Source organism: Anastrepha obliqua, chromosome 1 (genome assembly GCF_027943255.1).
Source record: "Anastrepha obliqua isolate idAnaObli1 chromosome 1, idAnaObli1_1.0, whole genome shotgun sequence".
In the NCBI taxonomy this organism is placed as follows: Eukaryota; Metazoa; Arthropoda; class Insecta; order Diptera; family Tephritidae; genus Anastrepha; species Anastrepha obliqua.
Genome location: NC_072892.1, coordinates 124,964,464 through 124,984,676, shown reverse-complemented (window position 1 = coordinate 124,984,676; position 20,213 = coordinate 124,964,464). Strand labels below are relative to the sequence as shown.

General features: G+C 37.0%; 1 protein-coding gene across 3 annotated transcripts; it reads left to right on the top strand.

Annotated features, from left to right (window-relative positions):
* The first annotated feature begins 14,497 nt into the window (after window positions 1-14,497).
* Window positions 14,498-19,928, top strand: LOC129236001 (nuclear receptor binding SET domain protein). Of its 3 annotated transcripts, XM_054870125.1 has the most exons (7): window positions 14,498-15,052; window positions 15,116-16,174; window positions 16,229-16,496; window positions 16,644-18,556; window positions 18,618-19,279; window positions 19,354-19,482; window positions 19,550-19,928. In XM_054870125.1, the coding sequence occupies exons 1-7, from the start codon at window positions 14,761-14,763 to the stop codon at window positions 19,826-19,828; spliced, it is 4,602 nt and encodes a 1,533-aa protein (XP_054726100.1). In that variant the 5' UTR covers window positions 14,498-14,760; the 3' UTR covers window positions 19,829-19,928. The 3 variants fall into 3 exon arrangements, with proteins under 3 accessions (XP_054726100.1, XP_054726099.1, XP_054726098.1); XM_054870124.1 differs by having other exon boundaries at window positions 15,116-16,496; window positions 19,553-19,928; XM_054870123.1 differs by having other exon boundaries at window positions 14,499-15,052; window positions 15,116-16,496.
* The last annotated feature ends 285 nt before the right edge of the window (window positions 19,929-20,213 follow it).

The following is a 20,213-nucleotide window of genomic DNA, read 5'->3' as shown; positions in this document are numbered from 1 at the left end:
GTCGTAGGAACGTGCTTCCTCACCGTCTGTGTAGGCGCATATTTTGTTATTCCTCATTTGACAAAGTGATATTAAGGCGTGTGGTCCTCTGACATTAAAAAAATTGTTTTTCTTAATTTTCTTTGGTGTTCCTTTTGATTTTAAAGTACATATTCCTCGGATTTCGTAAGATGTTTTCAAGAAAAATATGACAACACAAAAAGTTTTCCACCGATTGTCTTAAAAATATGTGCTTGTCTTCCAAAATACACTCTAAACAGAGTGTTGTAGGATTTCATCGATTTTATTTTAGTACATTTTTTTATCTAACTTTTATAGGAGTAATAATTTTTATCTCTTCTCACTTTAGATTGTCGCTAACCGAGAAAATCCAACTTCTGGGCTCGGTAGTGGGTGAAACTACTTACAAGTAAGTGATATTTTTGGATGTCCATAATACCACTTTAATGGCTTATTCAAGTTTAGCTCAAATAAGGAAGAATTCCTTAATCGTAGTTCACTATTTATTGCGTAAATAGGAAAAGTTGTTGAGAAATATTCTCAGCAAATGCTTATATAAGCGCTTTTTGGTAGGAGGAAATAATTTCTGAGGTTTTTTTTTATTAGCTCTACAGCTCTGCGCTAGATGGCGCGTGTTTGCATTTTATACATTGTTTTTTTAAATAAATACTCAAATTGCAGATTGATGAGATGATAATAAATTTATATTAGTCGTATTATAAATACCATTTTTAAACACCGAAACCAATATTTTAACTCTTTACTGCATGAACTACTAAAGCGTTGAAAAAAAATTCACGGTGGAAATAGCTTTATTTAATTATCTATAAGACATTTTAAAGAAAAGTAATGAAAAAGTTTTATATTTTTTTTACCGTAACCATAGTAATCAGCCGTTCTGATCAAACATATGGGCATCACTATAAACGATTACATAAGTAGGTGCCGCACCATAACGCCATAACCATAACTGTAGCTGTATGAATTGTATCTGTAACTGTCTTGTAACTGTACCTATTGAATTTTGGGGTTTCCCCGTAACCATAAGCAGCTGTGAAATACTTTACATTTGTTTTGATAGTGCGAATAAAATTGAATCAAAACTGCAATACCATACGTGGGTTCATATGCGGTAAAGAGTTAAATACAAATTTATTTATTCATTGTATTTTGTTTTGTTGAACACTCTCCAAATTAGAAAAGAAGCTACTTTTAATTAATACGAAAATGGGGAGGGAGTTATGGTTAGATAGAAGATAGAAAGTAGAAAAAATACACCTCTTGTTGAAAGTAAAGAGATCTAAAATCAAAATAATTGTAAATACGTTGTTAATTGTAAAAAAGTTTATGATTAGAAAAACAAAAAAAAAAAATTAAAATAAATTTTTTAATTACTGTAAAATTTAATTGTTTTTGGATTGACTTTATTATGATTATAAAACCCGCATCAGCCGGGAACGATGTCGAAAAAGCTACACACTCTAGTATACATACATGCATAGAATTAATATGTTAATTTTACTTTTTAGTTCGTTCACATAAATTAATCTCTTATCTCTAATGGCTTCGAACATGCAAGCTTTGCCAGAAATACATATACCAATGGTCGTTATAATACGAGCTGCAGCTTCAACAATGCATTTTCATGCCATTATTAATAATACTAATACATAGTACAATCACACTGTGCTCAAAATGTTGAACTTTTGATGCGTCTAATCCATGACTGACAATTCTTTTAGGTCGCGCTACTTTTAATGCTTCAGGCGGAACGAAAGACTTAAGTTAAAAACTCGAAATTATGCGACCTTATTAATTATAAAATATCGGAAACTTGTTTCCATGTGTATTCGCTAATCGGTTTCCGGCAACCTAAATAATATTAAAAGACCCAAAAAAATATAAAACATATTAAATCAAATTAAAATTAGACTTTTAAGCTAACAACTTAAATTGAAATTGCTCAAAAAAGTCCCACATACTTGGTAGATATGCGTATACAAATAATGTGAAGATGCTGGGGCGTCCCTCGCCCACAATGTACAGGATCATTCTTGTTGACAACTGCTTCCCCTGCGCTTCCGATGGAAGTTGTGTTTACACTGTAATTGGTTTGGTTTATTTTTTTTTTTTTTTTGTTTTTTCGTAAAGTGCGAATTGCTACAATTCAAAAATGGTACGCAAAATTAAAATTATTATGTTGATTATGTTGATTTTGTGATTTTATTTTATTAAAAATTAAATTAAATATTAGATAGAATGGTGTCAACATATCATTAAAAAACAACAACAAAAAATACGGGAAAATAAATACCTTTATGTATATGCATACATACATGCATAAATTTTTTAATTAAATTGTCTCGAAACATCGTTGCCGTTTCCCAACAAAAATTCAATAACAAAAGAGAAAAAATCATGAACACTATTGCCACATTTAATTTTAAAATGCACAAAAGCCCAACACAAGCACGCTGTGAAAGAAGTGATTAAAATGGGTTTGGGTTATGATGTTTGCATGGAATCTGACAAGTGTTTTGATGGTCAAGTGTTAAGCGGCTGCAAACCCAAAAGCAAGCTTGGAAACGTTATATAAGGCTCATCAGAGAGTACTTCTTGAACTTCCCACAGAGACGATTTGGCTTAAATTACTCTAAAATAACATTTGACAGTTCTTATGAAAGTCAAAAAGTCAGCTTAGACTAATTTTTATTATAATGTGAAATTATAATGTGAAATGTAATGTGAAAGCTTTTTATACCTGGCTCAAAAAGTCAGCTTAGACTAATTTTTATTATAATGTGAAATTATAATGTGAAATGTAATGTGAAAGCTTTTTATACCTGGCTCAGGAACCAGTGAGGGCGATATGTTGTTAAAAAAAGGAAAAAAATTACTTATTCCTATTTTATTATTTATAGTTTATCATTACAACATATTATCATCATTAAGATACGTATAGCCAATATTAACAAACTACTGCCAAAACTACTATTCAACGCTAAGATGAATCTTTACGCAAATACACCATTGATCACAAAATGTACTATAAAGACTTTTTCGACAACATCGGCGAAAAACGCAAAAAATGCATTTGGAGGTGTGGTTGTAATTCGTGCTTTCAGTTTATTTAATTAAAAAATCACAATATTACCAATCCAATCCCTGAGTACTCACAAACAAGTAGGTTATATTCCTTTTGTTCGTATATTCGCAGCGTTGACGTTATCCATTTCTCCAAAACGTGAAAAATAGAGTAGTGGTTTCCAGAGAGTATCACCTTTTGTATTCTCTACATCGTGTTGCAATCTATAGGTCTCTCATAACCCCGATCCAATAGCCTCGACGCATTAAGTCCGTTGCGGCTACGAATTTGCCTAGAATTAACTAGAAAACGTCATATACATGCCGCCGTACGTCAGGACGGAACGCACAAAACTTGGCAACTTTCTACTTTTAACATACGACAGGTCTGACGCAAACGCCTATTATTTAAATAAGAACAATTTTGTATAGGGCAAATTTTTATCGGTGGTGTTTTTTTATTATGTCAAATTAAGTACAAGAAATAAATGAAACTTAAATTAATTGAGTCAATTAAAATGCAGCCATGCCATTTCGACAAAATCTCGAAAGAGTATAAAAACAGGCTCGCGAAGGTGAATTTTTGGAATAATGTGGTGACCGCCACAATTGCAAGCGATAAGTGGCTAATAAAACACTTTTTATATAATATTTCTTGAAAAATGTAGTTGAACAGTGTCAAAGACACTGAAGATCACTTCGTGATCGATATATTAAGGGGTTACATGGATTTCGTCGAGTAAAAAAGGCCTATTTTCAATATTTTTTTTTCTATGATAAAAATTATTTTTTTAATTCAAACTTTTTTCTGTCTTATAGATACATATTTAAAGAATAATTTCTGAAATTTTCAAAAAAAAAAAAGTTAAAACTCCTCCATTGTGACATCATTTCCGGTTACCCCTCGAAAAAAAGGTGCGTCCGCGTTGTCAGCATAACTCCTGACAGGCTCATCAAAAATGAAAAAACAAAAATAAGTGTTTTAGTTAAGACCATAAACTCGTGCTTGAACGAAGGAAAGAAAAAAAAGTAAAAATTGGAATTTTGGCAGACGTTTTTCCAAAAAAATGAAAGTTTCGGTCAAATTTGCTTGCCTTTTTTTTTAAACAGTTGTATTTGAAAAAAAAAAAACAAAATCCTTTGTTCAAGCACGAAAAAATTGTATTTTGAACACCTGTGTAAAATTTCATCACGATCTGTTGAGTAGTTTTCGAGAACATTTGACAACCGACTTTGAAAACACGATTTCGAGAAAAACGCGTTTAAAGTTTTAAGTAACAATAAAAGTGGCTTGGAGCGCACACATTCCAAAGGCTGTATCTCCGAATTTATTATTCGGATCGACTTGAAAATTTAGGATAATATTCCTGAGATGTTGTAGAAATTAATAAGCCAAAAAAAAAAAAATAGATTTTTTTAACCAACGAAACCCATGTAACCGTTTAAAGGAAAGTGGCAAAGCACCTTCGGCCAGCCATTCACTGAATATTCACCAGCAAGTAAGTTATCTTCCTTTTTTTTGTATATTCGCACCGTTTGCGTCATCCGGTTGCTCAAATCTCGGAAAATAAACTAGAGGTATTGGAAACGTGTCACCTTTTGTATTTCTCCAATTTATGTCGAGTCTTAATATTTGTAAGATCAAAAAACGTTCGTCCCTTAATTGTCATTCTCTTCTACCAACCATTGGGTACAAAATTTACGATACTTCCAACATATACGACACTATTCACAGTAAAAATTGCCGCTTCAGTGAAAAAGAAAATGTCCAATCATGATTCAATTATACAAGGTTAAGTAAAGTTTGACAACTGATTTCGGATGCTACTTAATCCATTGATGCAATTTGGAAGCAAGGGAAAAAAGGGCATAAGTTTATCCCCTTTCTGAAAATGTAGTAAAAAATTTAAAAGGTCGTTGTAAGCCATAGAATAATTTTATGTTATTTTATAAGTGGTACCTAATTATTTATATTTTTAACTTAACTATTCCCATGGATTTGTGTCATATATGTATGTATTTTGACCATGCATCGGATTGGAATCTATATGTGCCATTTGTAAACCTACACTGAAGTAATAAATAAAACAACTTGAGAATAGTGGAAACTCTTAACGAGGAAAAACCACTTTTATTTCGTCACGTCCGCTAATCATACATTTGATTTTTTAACGAGATTACCTGCAAAGTTAGAAGTATAAAATCTGTGTTAAAAAAAGATAAATTTATATACAGTCACTCACATTCAAAGTCAGGCAGATGCATACGAAAACTTCTAGACATAATATCTATGTTTTGATGAAAGAAAACACGTTCTACCTTTTTCTGTTTTTTCACAAAAATTGTTTTATTTAAAAACAACAAAAAAAAATATATTCCAAGTTGCTTTATAAAATGTTAATGTATAAAAAACTGAAAAAGGCCACTTCTCTGTCTCACATTTAAAGTCGGGCAAACCATGTTTTGCAAATATGCATACCGTTATTTCTAAATTTTCTATACTTGTATTAAAAGTTATTGTTCATTGTTGCCTTGTCAATCATTGGGTGAGTTTATAAAAGTATTTTGCAAAATGCCGCGTAATGGTAAACAGTCTACATTGGAGGAACGCAAAATAGTAATTCAACTGCACTTAGACGGAAAATCTGAGCGAGCAATATCGAAATTGATAAAGAAAAGCAAGTCAACAGTGCACGATATTATTGCTAGATACAATGAAAATGGTTTCATTGCAAATAAGCATCGTGGAACCCGTCCAAAGAAGCTTTCCTCCAAAGATGAGAGCATGGTGCTAAGGGAAGTGAAGAAAAATCCATTCATTTCTGCTCCAAAATTAACTGCGATGGTTAAAGAAGTTTCTGGGATGTAGGTAAATCCCGAAACAATAAGAAGACTTCTTCGAAAAAATGATTTTCACGGCCGAGTTGCGCGGAAGAAGCCCCTAATAAGCAAGAAAAACCAAAATGACCGGCTTGTTTTTGCTCGCCAATATATGACTAAGGATTTCGATTTTTGGAGCACTGTAAGTGGGGGGAAAGTGGGGGGGATGCATGGCGGCGTCAGGAGTTGGAAAATTACATTTCATTGATGGAATAATGAATAAACACGTTTATTTAACAATTTTGAAACAAAATTTGAAAGAAAGCGTGAGAAAACTAGGCATCGAAAGTAATTTTCAATTGTACCAGGACAACGATCCCAAACATTCCTCATATGACGTCAAGAGCTGGTTGTTATATAACTGTCCAAAGGTAATAAAAACCCCTGCACAAAGTCCCGACCTCAATGCCATTGAGCATTTGTGGGATGAATTAGGTTGCCGGATGCAGGAAAGGCAGTGTACATCAATTCAACTCTTGAAAATTGCTCTGCAGGAAGAATGGAATAAAATAAGCCTTGATGTTTGCAAAAAGTTAGTGGAATCCATGAGAAGCCGGCTCCAAGCTGTTGAAAAGCAAAAAGTTAGAGCAACGAAGTATTAATTTTGCGTTGTGTACAAATTTTTTCAAACCTGTGTATATAAATTTTAATCAGTTATTAACAAAAAATCAGATTGATAATCTGCAACAAAAGACTTACCTAAATGTGGCTATGTAGCAGCTATTAATCAATGTAATTTTCACAGAACTTTCAATAGAATTGAAAGATGCGAAAGTCTAAGCAAAATGGAATAGGCAAAACAATATTGCCTGCAGCCTTTTTCAGCAAAAATTTTAATTTCTACGCTTTTGAGTACTTTTTCTTTAGAATTTGCTCTGAAATAAAAAGTAGCTTTTCCAAGAGGACAACACGGATTTATTAAGTAGCTTCAAGATGGCTAACACAGGGTGAAAATTAGGCTACTTACATCACCTTTAATTATTGCTTCATGATGTCCAATATCATAAAAAAATTTCAACAAAGCATTTATATGAAGTTTCATCAAAAAGTTTCCATTTTAGAAATATCATAACCAAAGCGGCAGCACAGTGTGTTTCCAAATCATTGAAATAACTGCAAAGAAAAAATACATAAGTGGATACATTATAAATATATTTTATAATTTTACTTTAGTTTTTACTTACAATACTCCAAAGTACCACTTTCACCTGGTGCATTTAATATTTAGAAGTATTGACGCAAAATACTATGGTGTCTGCTCTATGCCTTCTTGTATTCTCTCATGAGCCGAGATTGAGAGTTCTATTTGCATGCATCACCTTTTGTACTTCAATTAAAACAAGGGAGTCCATTTACCAGAGGTACTATTGATGATACAGTTACAGAAATATTTGAGGACAACTGCACGATTGAAATGTTGAATGGCAAAAACAAGTATTTAAGATCCTTCAGAATTTCAACTTTCGATAAACTTAGAAATACGCGTTCTCATATCGGGCGTTCTCCAAAACGTCTGTTGCTGCGTTTCACTAAAAATACTGATGTAATATGTGTACATGTACAAAGGAAAAAATGACAGTGAACGAAGAAAGGTAAGTGTTAATGAAATTTTTTAACATAATAAGATAATTGTATTTAATATTTAATTTTTAATATTCTAATAATATTCCAAAATGTCAATAGGGCATAACTTTACAAAGTATCAATAGCTGGCAAAGCTGGGGTCACTCAGGAAATCTGATGGCTCCTTCACGGAGCGGAAAAGTGAGACACTCAGCTTGCTGATGGAGTCTCACTTTCCTGGTAATCAGATAAGCATCAGCCGGCAACAGCCCTTATTGATAGAGGCAGTTGTCAGAGCTGCTACACCTTCTCGGCATGACTGGTTCGTTGCCAGATCTGTGGTGAATGAGGCCGCCATTCGATTTGCCATCAAATCTTTTGGCGACCACAAGTCGCCCGGACCAGATGGCATATTTCCTGCCATGCTGAAGGAGGGTGCAGAGTTCGTGACAGCAGCCCGGAAGAAAATCTTCTCGGCATGCCTGGCACTGGCTTACATACCACGCTCTTGGAGGATGGTGAGGGTCGCTTTCATCCCAAAGGTTGGAAAAGACGACTACACCAGCCCCAAAAGCTTTAGACCAATCAGCATGACCTCTTTCATGCTGAAAAGTCTCGAACGACTGGTGGAACTGCGCATACGTCAGAAGTCGCTGAAGGCTCACCCTCTGTCTCTATTTCAGCATGCCTATCAGAGTGGAAAATCCTGCGAGTCGGCACTGCAAAACCTTGTTGCTAGGGTAGAGCTGGCCATCGACAGGAGGGACTACGCTATGGGTATCTTTTTAGACATAGAGGGGGCGTTTGATAATGCCACTTTTGATAGTATGTGTAACTCTGCTAGTAGGCACGGCGTAGACCGGGTGCTAGTAAATTGGATTCGTTCGATGCTGGCCCAAATAATCGTTTCGGTGCGAGCAGAGGAAGATCTGCTAGTGTCATCTGGGGTTAACAGAGGCTGCCCCTAAGGCGGTGTGCTGTCTCCATTGCTCTGGTGCATGGTAATCGATCCTCTGCTCACCACCTTAAACGATTCGGGAGTCTACGCACAAGCATATGCGGACGATGTTGCTTGTTTGGTAACAGGCTCTTCGCTTATGAACATCTGCAGGAAAGTGCAGAAAACTCTGGATCGGATTGACACTTGGTGCTGTGCGAACGGGCTGTCGGCAAATCCCGCCAAGACTGGTATTGTCCTCTTTACCAGAAGGAGGAAGCTTGACGGACTCGTTCTGCCAAGGCTAAAAGGAGTTACAATCCAGCTATCCAAGGAAATTAAATATCTAGGAGTAATCCTCGATAGTAAGCTCCTATGGAAATCACACGTTGAGACAAAGGCATCCAAAGCGCTGACAGCTTTCTGGCAGTGCAAAGGTGTCTTTGGGAAAACGTGGGGTCTCTCTCCTAGCAAGGTCCTATGGATCTACACGGCTATGATAAGACCCATTATCACCTATGCATCAGTGGTCTGGATGAGTAGACTATCCCTAGTGGGAGTCAGGAGGACCTTATCGAGACTACAACGCACTGTGGCCATCTGTTGCACCGGAGCTTTTCCGACTACTTCAGGCCCGGCACTAGATGCTCTGACTGGTTTACCACCACTTTTATCCAAGCAGAGGCCTTGAAGGCCATCTGCAGACTGAAACACAGTGGGAACTGGTACGACCCTTGTCCGGCATTGGAACACAGAGAAGGCATGGACATCGATCCAACGATTCTCTCCATGCCCTTTGACTCAATGCCATCAAGAGTCGTACTTGAAAAGAGATACAGTGTAGTGCTACCAGAGGCTCAGTTATGGGGAGACTCAGAAAATGAGCCCGGCAAACACTGTTTTCGCATTTTTACGGATGGCTCCAGGACCGAGCATGGCTCCGGCTCTGGGGTCTACGTGGAATCCAGCGGGACAAAACTGCACTTTGCTCTTGGAATGCATGCATCTGTGTTTCAAGCGGAGGTGTATGCAGTTCAAGAAGCGATGAACTTTGTTGTGGAAAAACGATAGAGAGGCAGATCCATATGTGTCTGCAGCGACAGCCAAGCAGCGCTTATGGCCTTAGACAGCCCTCAAACCACATCAGGGGTAGTGAAGTCCTGTAAATCCAGGCTGAACTATGTCGGCAGACATAATAGCCTGATGCTAACATGGGTCCCGGGACACGTGGGTATCGCGGGTAACGAGACCTCTGACTCCTTAGCTAAGATGGGCTCTGAAGCCAACTTCTTTGGCCCAGAGCCCGCTTTGCCACTCCCCTCTGCGGCCATCACGGCCACGGTTAGCAAATGGGTAACTACTACCCACAAGCGAGCTTGGCAGGCTGAGAGAGGCTGCAGATGGACAAAACTGATGTTACCTGTCATGTCCGATCGACTGTCGCAAACCCTTCTGTCATTAAGCAGAGGGGAGTGCAGACGGCTGGTTGGACTAATGACGGGCCACTTTCTGTGGGCAAAGCACATGGAAAGGTTGGGCATCTCGACAGTGTACTCTGCCCAGCTTGTGAAGAGGAGGATGAGACGGCGGACCACTTCCTGTGTGTCTGCCCCGCCTTCGCCCGAATCAGGTTTGAGGTCTTTGGCACTGATGTGTTAAGAAGCGACCATTTTGGCTCCTTGGCACCACAAGATCTACTCAGATTTCTTCGGAGATCGGGTAGATTTAAAGAAAATTAAAAGGGAATCCAAGTGTAGTACAATGGACTCAATTAATGTCTGAGTGCTGCACTTGCTAGTTGTCCCGACAAAAAAAAAAAAAAAAAAAAAAAAAAAAAAAATCAATATTTTACTGATGCAATGTATACGAGTAGATACAGTATTTATACAGTATTGATGCGAGTTTTGAAAAACGCCCATCTATGTGTAAGTCGAAAGTTTTCATAAGCGGTAGTGCCACTATCTCGCTTTATGTGGTCGGAAAGATTTAAAGTATTTTCACTTGTTACATATTTTTTCCTGCAAACTCGACATTTACATATACTCGGCCAGATATAAATCCGGGTCATTCCGGTAACATAAAACCGACTGTCGTGGGAATGGGAGGAAGTTTTGATGTTACGAATAGCTGTTACTTATAAACCACGCTTCATTGTTGCCACCGCCTGGAAGGAACATACATACATACTTATATGCAAAAAAATTGCCAACAGGGCTATGTTCAGAAACGCATTATAATGCGCAGTACTTGCAGCGCTGGCAGCACTGTCAATGTGACAATTCATGCAACTGATAGATTTATTGAAAAATTGCAAATAGATTTGTTGCATTTATGAACGCGCTGTGCAGTAAAATGGAATTGTTACTAAGTTTGGTCATGTTTCTATCTATTTTTAAATCTTTATTAACTTTTTTTACTTCATCTACGACCTTAGCCCAGAGCATGCTCTTTTTCCTCCTTTCCGACGTGAACTCGTTCTCCATGCTCAGTCGGACTCTGAGCAGTAATTTTATCTCCGATGTACTAAAGTAATCACTAAAACCAAGAAAAGTATAATAAAATAAAGTTTAAATATCGTATTTTTCATCATATTTTGTATTAAAAGCTAAAATAAATAATTAAATACCCACTTTTCATCAGACATTGTACTAGCGTATTTATTAGCAGTGTGAAAATTTTTGCAATCGTGCAAATAATGCACGACTTTTGATACAAAAATGACTATTAAGAACGCGTTGCATTTGCAGTACTGCCTTATTTGCATTTTTGAACGCACTGCTCACTCTGCATTGTTGAACATACCCCAGGTTGCATGCACAATATCCCTCAACAATACTTACTTTGGGTGCTCGGCGAACGTTTTCCCATTGCGTTTATTTATTACTACCGCCGGACGCAACCGCGCGAATAATAATAAATTTAGATTTTTAACAAAAATCGGGAAACGCAACACAAATCACACATCGGAATCATAATAGCTATGTTAAGGAATTTCTGATAGTATCGATAGCAGCTACCATTCATCGATTATAGCAGAAAATTAAACGAGTATTAAGTTGATAGTGTTATCGAAAAAAGATTATCGATACTCGATGTAAGTACGGTTGTCATCACTTAAAAAATTTTATGAACTTAGGCGAATTTATTACAGGTGACAGCAAACACATATAAGTAAAACCCTATATGTATTTGTTGTTGCGTTTGGTCCAACCTTCACGTCAAAATCAGCAAGCAAATGTAAACATACGAATGTAAACATACCAATACATACAAACAAAGCATATCATTTTGACGTAAGCCATACCTACGGTGAAAAATTCAGCTGGGTGGATGCTGTCACCTTAATAAATCCACCTTGGAACTTAGTCATATAATACGTTCACATATATATAGATGATCTACTTTTTCGCGCTTAACTCCAAATCCGTAATTAAAAAGCGCGATTCCCCATTCAAAATTTCTCTCCTAAAATCTGAGATTATAAAATAACCCTAATAATAACGATACTTTTCGACATACAACCCTGTGCTTTTCTGTGCTATCGATCATTATTATTACGAATGTAAGAATAAACATCAAAATAAAAACTAAATGAAATGGATGCCGGCAAAGAAAACAGGTCTGTAAATATAATTCTAATAAAATGTTTGTTGTGTTATTTATGGATTCATTTTACAGAACAAAACTTGCGTCCATAAACGTTTTGTCCTCTTATTACTTATTATAAAATTTAATATTAAATATTAAATATCCCATGCGCATTGCTGCAACCTCAGTAAAGGTCGTATACGGTTTATTAGCAGCCAATTAATTGCGCAATTAAATTAGCTATTCCTTCTCCTTGTATTTTCTTCATATCGTTAATAATAATTCCAGAAACCAAAAACCCCGAAATATTCCACCAAAATAATTTCTATTAATATATTGTGATCAGACAAGTTGACCGTGTGAGCAGCGTATCATTAAAAGTAATTACGTATCGGCTCCCAACTCGCTAAGTATTTGCACTGTCAAGGTCACTAATAATAGCGGCACAGTTGTATCCAGTCGTTTCCAATGTTTTTATAAAAAGTAACAGAATTTGATGTGTTGTAATAGGTTCACATATAACAAAGTGAGCAAAAATCCAGTAAAAGAAACTTCAGTTGGACTAGCACCTGGAACGACTCGGTCGAACACGAGTTGGTATTGCCAAATTAGCTATCAAGCCATGCGACACAAAATTTATCGACCAAATTCCTAACAGCGGTCTCAAAAGACGATTATGTATGTTAATAAAATTTGCCAATTACTTCTGGATCGAGGCTCATAAAGTTGCCATTTTATCACGTTTGACAGTCAAAGATCTAGGAACATTTCACGGCAAGCCAAATGCATGTTGCTGGCATAACTTCACGGCTGTGAAGTTATTACTAGAATTAATTCAATCTGAATTGCCTTGCGAATTACGAACACACCGTTGCCTTCTCAAATTGTTATCGGAAATTTATCGAAATTAGCTGTCAAACCAAAACAAAATTAACAAACGTTGAATAATAATCAGAAAAAGTTAAACTTTAATATATATATAGATATGTAATTGGCGCGTACACCCCTTTTGGGTGTTTGGCCGAGCTCCTCCTCCTTTTTGTGGTATGCGTCTTGATGTTGTTCCACAAATGGAGGAACCTACAGTTTCAAGCGGACTCCGAACGGCAAACATTTTTTTATGATGAGCTTTTTCATTGAAGAAATACACTCAGAGGTTTGCTATTGCCTGCCGAGGGCGACCGCTATTAGAAAAAAACTTGTTCTTCATTTTGGTCTTTCTTCGATTTGAACCTACGTTCTCTATGAATTCCGAATGGTAGTCACGCACCAATCATTCGGCTACAGCGGTCGCCTGTAAATTTTAAATTTTAAACTGGGAAGCAAAAGATGCTATTTGCTGCTCAACTGGCTATTTGCTGTTTCTTGCCAGAAGAACATTGGTAGTTGTTTGAAGTGATTTATCGTTAATTTGATGTATTCAACCTAGTAAACGTTGCACTGATAAATGTTTTCCTTATTTAATTACCTACTTACTGAAATTGATAAAAAAAACCTGTTGTTTACAGAAATACTATTATTTTTTGTACCCAAAATGTGTAAAATGTCATGTGGACCTAATCGCTCAACAGGCACATTCAGAGGAAGATCTAAAATCAGAAGTGCTTCAAAAATGTTCAATGCTAAATAAATATGCAGAAGTAAAATATTCTTTCCAATTAGCAAGAAAACAATTCCTCCAATACTTATGTTTGTATTAAAGTTCAATAGCCAATTTTACGCATTTTATATATCTTCTATATTTAGTTAGCCCATAAAAATTTTAATACCGCTCTAATTGTGATAAAAAAAAAAATAGTGTCTAATAGCGGTCGCTCCTCGACTGCTGCTCCGAGAATATTTGTGCTATGAAAAAATCTGCATAAAAAACCATCTCTCGTTCGGAGGCGGATTAAAACTGGAACCTACAGTTTGCGAAAAAATCAAGACGCGCATCGCAAAGAGGAAGAGTAGCTCGGCCAAACACCCAATAAAGCGTGTAAGCGCCAATTATAGATATATTATAAATATACATGTATGTATACATATACATATATAATTAACAAAAAAGTGCCCTTTTAACAACATTTTAGTTTTATTTTAGAGAAGCGGTGCTTGTTTGCTTATTTGCTTATTTGAACCACAGTTTCAGGCAAAAACGAATTACAGCGCACATGCCGGATATATATGAAAGCTCCCTATAAACTCCTTATATTTATTTCTCTCAGGGGCAGTGATAGAAAAGGTATAAAAATTTCACAAGAATAATAAATATTTTTTGTACCAAGAAAAAAGTAACGGTTTGCGGATGGCGCATCATACTACTTTATATTTTGTGTATTTGACAATTGGATCCAAATGTATACATGTGTATGTGTGCATAATTTTTTTATATTTTTGGCTTTTCACTTTTTGCTTATTCTTTCTCTTCTTTTTGTTTGTTTATTTTCTGTACTGATATAACGGTACTCAGGAAGGCACAATGTTGTATTTTCTTATTTTTATCTACATCGTGGAAATTTAAATTAAAATGTGGCAGCACTCTTATAAACAGCTGCAACATTTTGGCGCGTATGTCGAATTTGCTTTGTGACTTCAGAGTCTGATGTTCTGCAATTTTAATATAAGTTATTTGTTTTTATATAAATCAATGCGAGTCAATAAAGCTGTGCTTTTCTGTTAAGTATAAAGTGTTAGATTTAAATTAGCTGTTGAGTAAAGCAGGGAAGATGCGTTCGAACCAAAAGCAAACCACCGCTGTGGATAGGAAAAAACGTAGCCGTATTGCTGGAGAATCTGATGCATCTTTTGGCAGTCCAGTTGGAATTGATTCTATCAAACACAACTCTAGCCAAAAAACTAAAAGAATGAGTAGTGTAATTCGCAAGTTTGTTATTAAACGCAAGAATAGTGAGCCGCGATTGGTGACGCCTCATGTATCGTCTCAAAAGGAGAGAGGACGAAACAAAACGTCGACTAACATTGGATCGAGCAGTAAATCATCATCGTCTACGCCACGGAGTAAGTTTCAAATATATTGTAGATCGTTTTACTTTTGTAATATTATATTTGTTTTTTTTTTAGGAAAACGTGATTTGTTAGCAAATTTGCACTCTGATTTGAGCCCAAAATATATCGGATTTAGGACCCCTCCATCATGCTCTACTATGGTTGGCAATGGCAGTGAAAGCGACGGTAGCTTACAAACGAGAAGTGCCCGCCGTCGCAAATTGCAAGTATCTACTGCTAGTCCCGAATTAGTAGATAGTGATAGCGAAGTTTTAGCCGACACCTCCACAGCTTTACTAGGTTGTGTGAGACGTGCACATAACGAAGCACTAACACCTTCCCCAAATAGTTCATCAGCGCGTAAAAAGTTTGAAAGTCCCATTGATAAATTGCTTGCACGAAATGGTTCAGTGGTGGTGGATGATATTAGCAAAGAAAAAATAGTGAAAAATTTGGATGAGAGCCTAAAGTCCAAATTAACAACCGTGAAAAATGAATGTGAACTTGAAACAAAAGAAGAATTCGATGAATTTCAGTGTGGGATTTTCAGAGCCAATAATTTGACAGATGTGGAGGAAAACCGAAACATTTGTCAAACAATAGTTTTAGGGACTGAGCAGAACAAGGAATCTCCAGTAAAGGAAACATCTCAACTGGTTAGCGATGTAAAAAGTGAAATAGTCTATGATGTACAGAATGAAGTAGGGACAACAGCTGCCGCCCAAACAAAGGAAATTAGTAGTAAAGAAAAAGAAGGATATTCAAAAATTCCCGATGAACAAGAACATTCTGGTGAAAATTTTGTTGTAAATCCACTTGTAGCAGTTAAAATTGAAATTGATAGTATCGAAAATACTGCGGAGGGCAATTCAGAAAGCCTCGAAAATCCCAATGGCAGCGGGGAGGCAAATCTGCAATATGACGGGGAAAGTGGGGATAGTGGCGTTTCGTTGTTATTACGCGAAGCAGTCGGCTTGAGCGCCAACTCCCCTTCCGCCTTTAGTTTAGATAGCGCAAAAGGGTCATCCGTAGTCACAGGAATGGATTGGATGTCATTTACAACAGGAGATCTCTTCTGGGGGCAAATATTCGCCTTTTGTTACTGGCCTTGCATCGTTTGCCCGGACCCTGATGGTAAGACGATAACTACTGATCGCAACGAACGTACTGACGAGGAGTTTGTATTAGTGCATGTACGCTTCTTTGCCGATAGTGGACGAAGAAATTGGGTGAAACGTGACAATCTTATTCCCTACACTGATCTAGAAAATTACAAGCAACAAATGCGCGAAATACGTAGGAAGTATGGCAAGGATAGTCAACAATACAAGTTACTTTTACCGAAATCCGACAAAGTACTGATTTGGCGAGAAGCAATTAAAGAAGCAAATAAGGTAGCCGAAATCTTGCATGAGGACAGATTAAAGAAATTATTTGAAATGTACGAGCAGAAGAAGTAAGTCAAATTTATAAGACATAGCAACAGTATTGTATTCTTTCTATTATTGACGCACACATTTTTAAAATCGTTATACAAACATTATATATATTCCCGCTTTTTGGTTTTTTATATTTATATCTGTATAAACCGTTCCATATTTAGAGCCTTAAAGAAGCAACAACGAAGGCAACAAAGACAAAGAAATTTAAGCGCAGACAACGGTAGCAGTACCAGTAGATTTCGACACGACTCGATGGAGAGTCGTATAGTGAAGAATCCCTTGGCTACAAGGAAACGTGCCCGTTCAACTTCGCCCTATAGCCCGGCTTTTTCGCCTCTAAAACAAGTGTCTGAAATCAAACGACGTAAATTAAGTGAAACATCATCTGGAGAATTGCAGGCGTCGGAAAGCTTGTGTGGAGATAACACCGAAGCTCTTGAAAGTTGTAAACATGAAGGTCCCGCTCAAAAAGAGAATGAAGAAGTAAATTCGTCCAGCTCGTTTACATCCTTGCACGCAGAAGAGCTAAGCAGCAGTGATGATTACAGAAATTTCTACAATGCAATGAAAGAATTTGTATTGCAAGATAATAAAGACGATATTTTGGAAAGAAGTTTGATTGTTGCAGCTCGAAACATTTGGGCCCTTAGGCAGATTAATCAACAACAAATGCAGCGGAAATTATTGTCAAGCAATAATGAGCAAGAGTTGGGTTCTAGTCTTGTTGAAAGTGGTAGTGGTAAAGGTACTGTTAAGCGTCTTTCCAACAGATTGAAAACTATGAGGTACCGACATAGTTTACCAGCTAAAATTAATGACTCCCCATACACAGAAACATTGGAAAAAAAGCAACGTGATGATCAAGAAGCCCGACAAATTGATAACAAGCCGAAGCGACAATTGAATCGACCCATAGAAGAAGTTATCGATGATATATTCAACTTAGATAACAAGTACTTATTTCGGGGATTAGCTCATGATCCCGTTTGTAAGTACTGTCTTCGTCCGGGTGATTCTTTGGTCAGGTGTGCCAAAGGTTGTCAATCATGGTTGCATGCCGATTGTGTTCGAAAAACTTCAATTAAGGGAAATATTGAAAAAAGAAATGGGCGCAGTAAATCAGAAAGTAGCAATTCAAGGCGGAATTCGTCGAAATGGTCCGTTGATACAAAAATGTCACTTGAAAAGCAAAGTACTCAATCAATCATTGGTGAAGAACGAACTGCAAGTTCATCGTCACTAGCTTCCTACCATGTTACTGCCGACGCCGAGACTGATGAAAAAATAGCAGAAATTACTTGCGACTCCTGTGCCCTAGGTAAACCACCCGCCTGCGCTGTATGTAAACACGACAATTCGTCTGATCCAAGCAGAGAGGAACTTGTTGTTTGCAATATGTCCCAATGCTCCAAAGTATTCCATCCCGCCTGTTGCAGGTATTGGCCACAAGCGAAATTGACCAAATCAAAAAATAAGATTGAATCGTTTCGCTGCCCATCTCACGTTTGTCATACTTGTGTGTCAGACGATCCCAAGGGCAAGTTTCAACATTTACGAAATTCGAAACTTACAAAATGCGTAAAATGTCCTGCCAGTTATCATGTGGACTCTACGTGCATACCGGCAGGCTCACAGATACTAACTGCAGCACATATCATTTGTCCCCGCCACAGCAAATCCGGTAAAACCGACGGGCACGTGAATGTCAGTTGGTGTTTCATTTGCGTGGGTGGCGGGCAAGTTATTTGTTGTGAAACATGTCCCACTGCTGTGCATGCAAAGTGTTTAAATATCACGCTAGACCCAAGTGAAGGATACATTTGCGAGGAGTGTGAGTCAGGTCGTCTGCCATTGTACGGAGAAATGGTGTGGGCCAAGTTCACTTCGTTTCGATGGTGGCCGGCAATCATTTTACCACCCACGGAAATACCACAAAATATTAGACGGAAGTCGCATAATCCGCATGATTTCGTCGTTCGTTTCTTTGGTACACATGATCATGGGTGGATCTCTAGACGGCGGGTCTATCTTTATTTGGAAGGCGACAGTTCGGAACCACCTAAAACAAAATCAAGTTAGACCTTTTTCTTTCCAAAATAGAAAATTTTATTTAAATTCTTTTACTTCGTTATCAGGTTTAGACCAGAGCTATAATAGAGGTGTAGAAGAGGCGAAACGAATTTACGAAATTATAAAATCCAAGAAGCTCGCACAACGTTTAACCAATGAGAGCAAAGAAAAGTTACACCCACAGCCGTATGTGCGAATAAAGGTCAATCGCGCCGTCTATCCCGTTAAGCTGCATATTGACTTGGAAAAGGTGAGCAAATGCGAATGCAAAATGGACGACGAAGATCCCTGTGGACCAAATTCAAACTGCTTGAACCGCGTTCTCTATCATGAGTGCAATCCAAAGGTGTGTCCTGCGGGCGAGCGTTGCCAAAATCAAATGCTCGAATCTAGATTGTCACCACGTCTTGACGTTGTTTATCTGAAAGAACGTGGTTTCGGTTTGGTGTGTCGGCAACCAATAAGTGCAGGGGATTTTATCATCGAATATGTTGGTGAAATTATCGATGACAATGAGTTTCGGCAAAGAATGTCACAGAAGTCTTTGGATCGTGATGAGAACTTTTATTTTCTATCTGTGGAGAAGGATTATATTATCGACGCGGGGCCAAAGGGAAATTTGGCTCGTTTCATGAATCATTCATGCGATCCGAATTGTGAGACACAGAAATGGTCAGTGAACGGTTTGAATCGCATAGCACTTTTTGCTATCAAAGATATACCAGCGGTAAGAAGTTTTTTTTTTACAATAATTTACTCAAAGGAATTGGCGCATATGTAAATTCAATCTTCATTGCTTAGAACACAGAGCTTACTTTCAACTATCACTGGGATGATTTGTTAGGAAATGAGAAAAAAATTTGCTTGTGTGGCGCAGCCAAATGTGTAGGAGTAATTGGCGGCAAAAACAAAGAAGAAAAATTCCTCAAAGTAATTCCTTATTTTCCTTTAATGAGATTATATTACAGTTGTAAACATAATATTTCTCCCTTTTTAGCAGCAGAGTCCTGCAATGGAGGTCAATAAGACCAAGTCTGGTACTACACGCAAGAGAAAGCCATTGAAAAAGTTGCAGAATCGTGCTCGGGGAGGTAATGGGGAAAAAGCAAGCAAAAAGCGAACGAATGTTACTGTGAAGATTGAACCTCATACAGGCAATGAATTGGCAGATAAGCAAAAAATCGAAGTTGTAAGTTCTTCATCGCCGCAAGGTATTAACGCCAACGATATCACTGCCCATGACGAAGAAAATGACAATCGTACAAATATATCTTGATATAAATATTTTCCATTCGCAAATCGTTTCATGTATAGAGATAATATAACAAAATTCTGTTTATAACGTGAGTAAAAATTCTATTTTTAAAAACTGTAAATATTGTATACAATTTTGCAAGCAAAGAAAGAACAATTTTTACCCTCCACCTTTAAAGAAATCTAGCTGATTTAAATTGTTATTAGCTGTGTTTCTTCTTTATTTATTCTGAATCTTGTTGAATATTGTTAATGTATAAGATATTTATAAGTTCGATTCCGCTCGTTTGACCTCTTCTAATTTTGCAAATTTTTGTAATCTCCCATTAGGCGTTTTTAAAATTCGGCAGCGCTAAGTAGCAAAGAACATGTAAAGACAATCGATTCAATTTCATTTAGAAATGTTG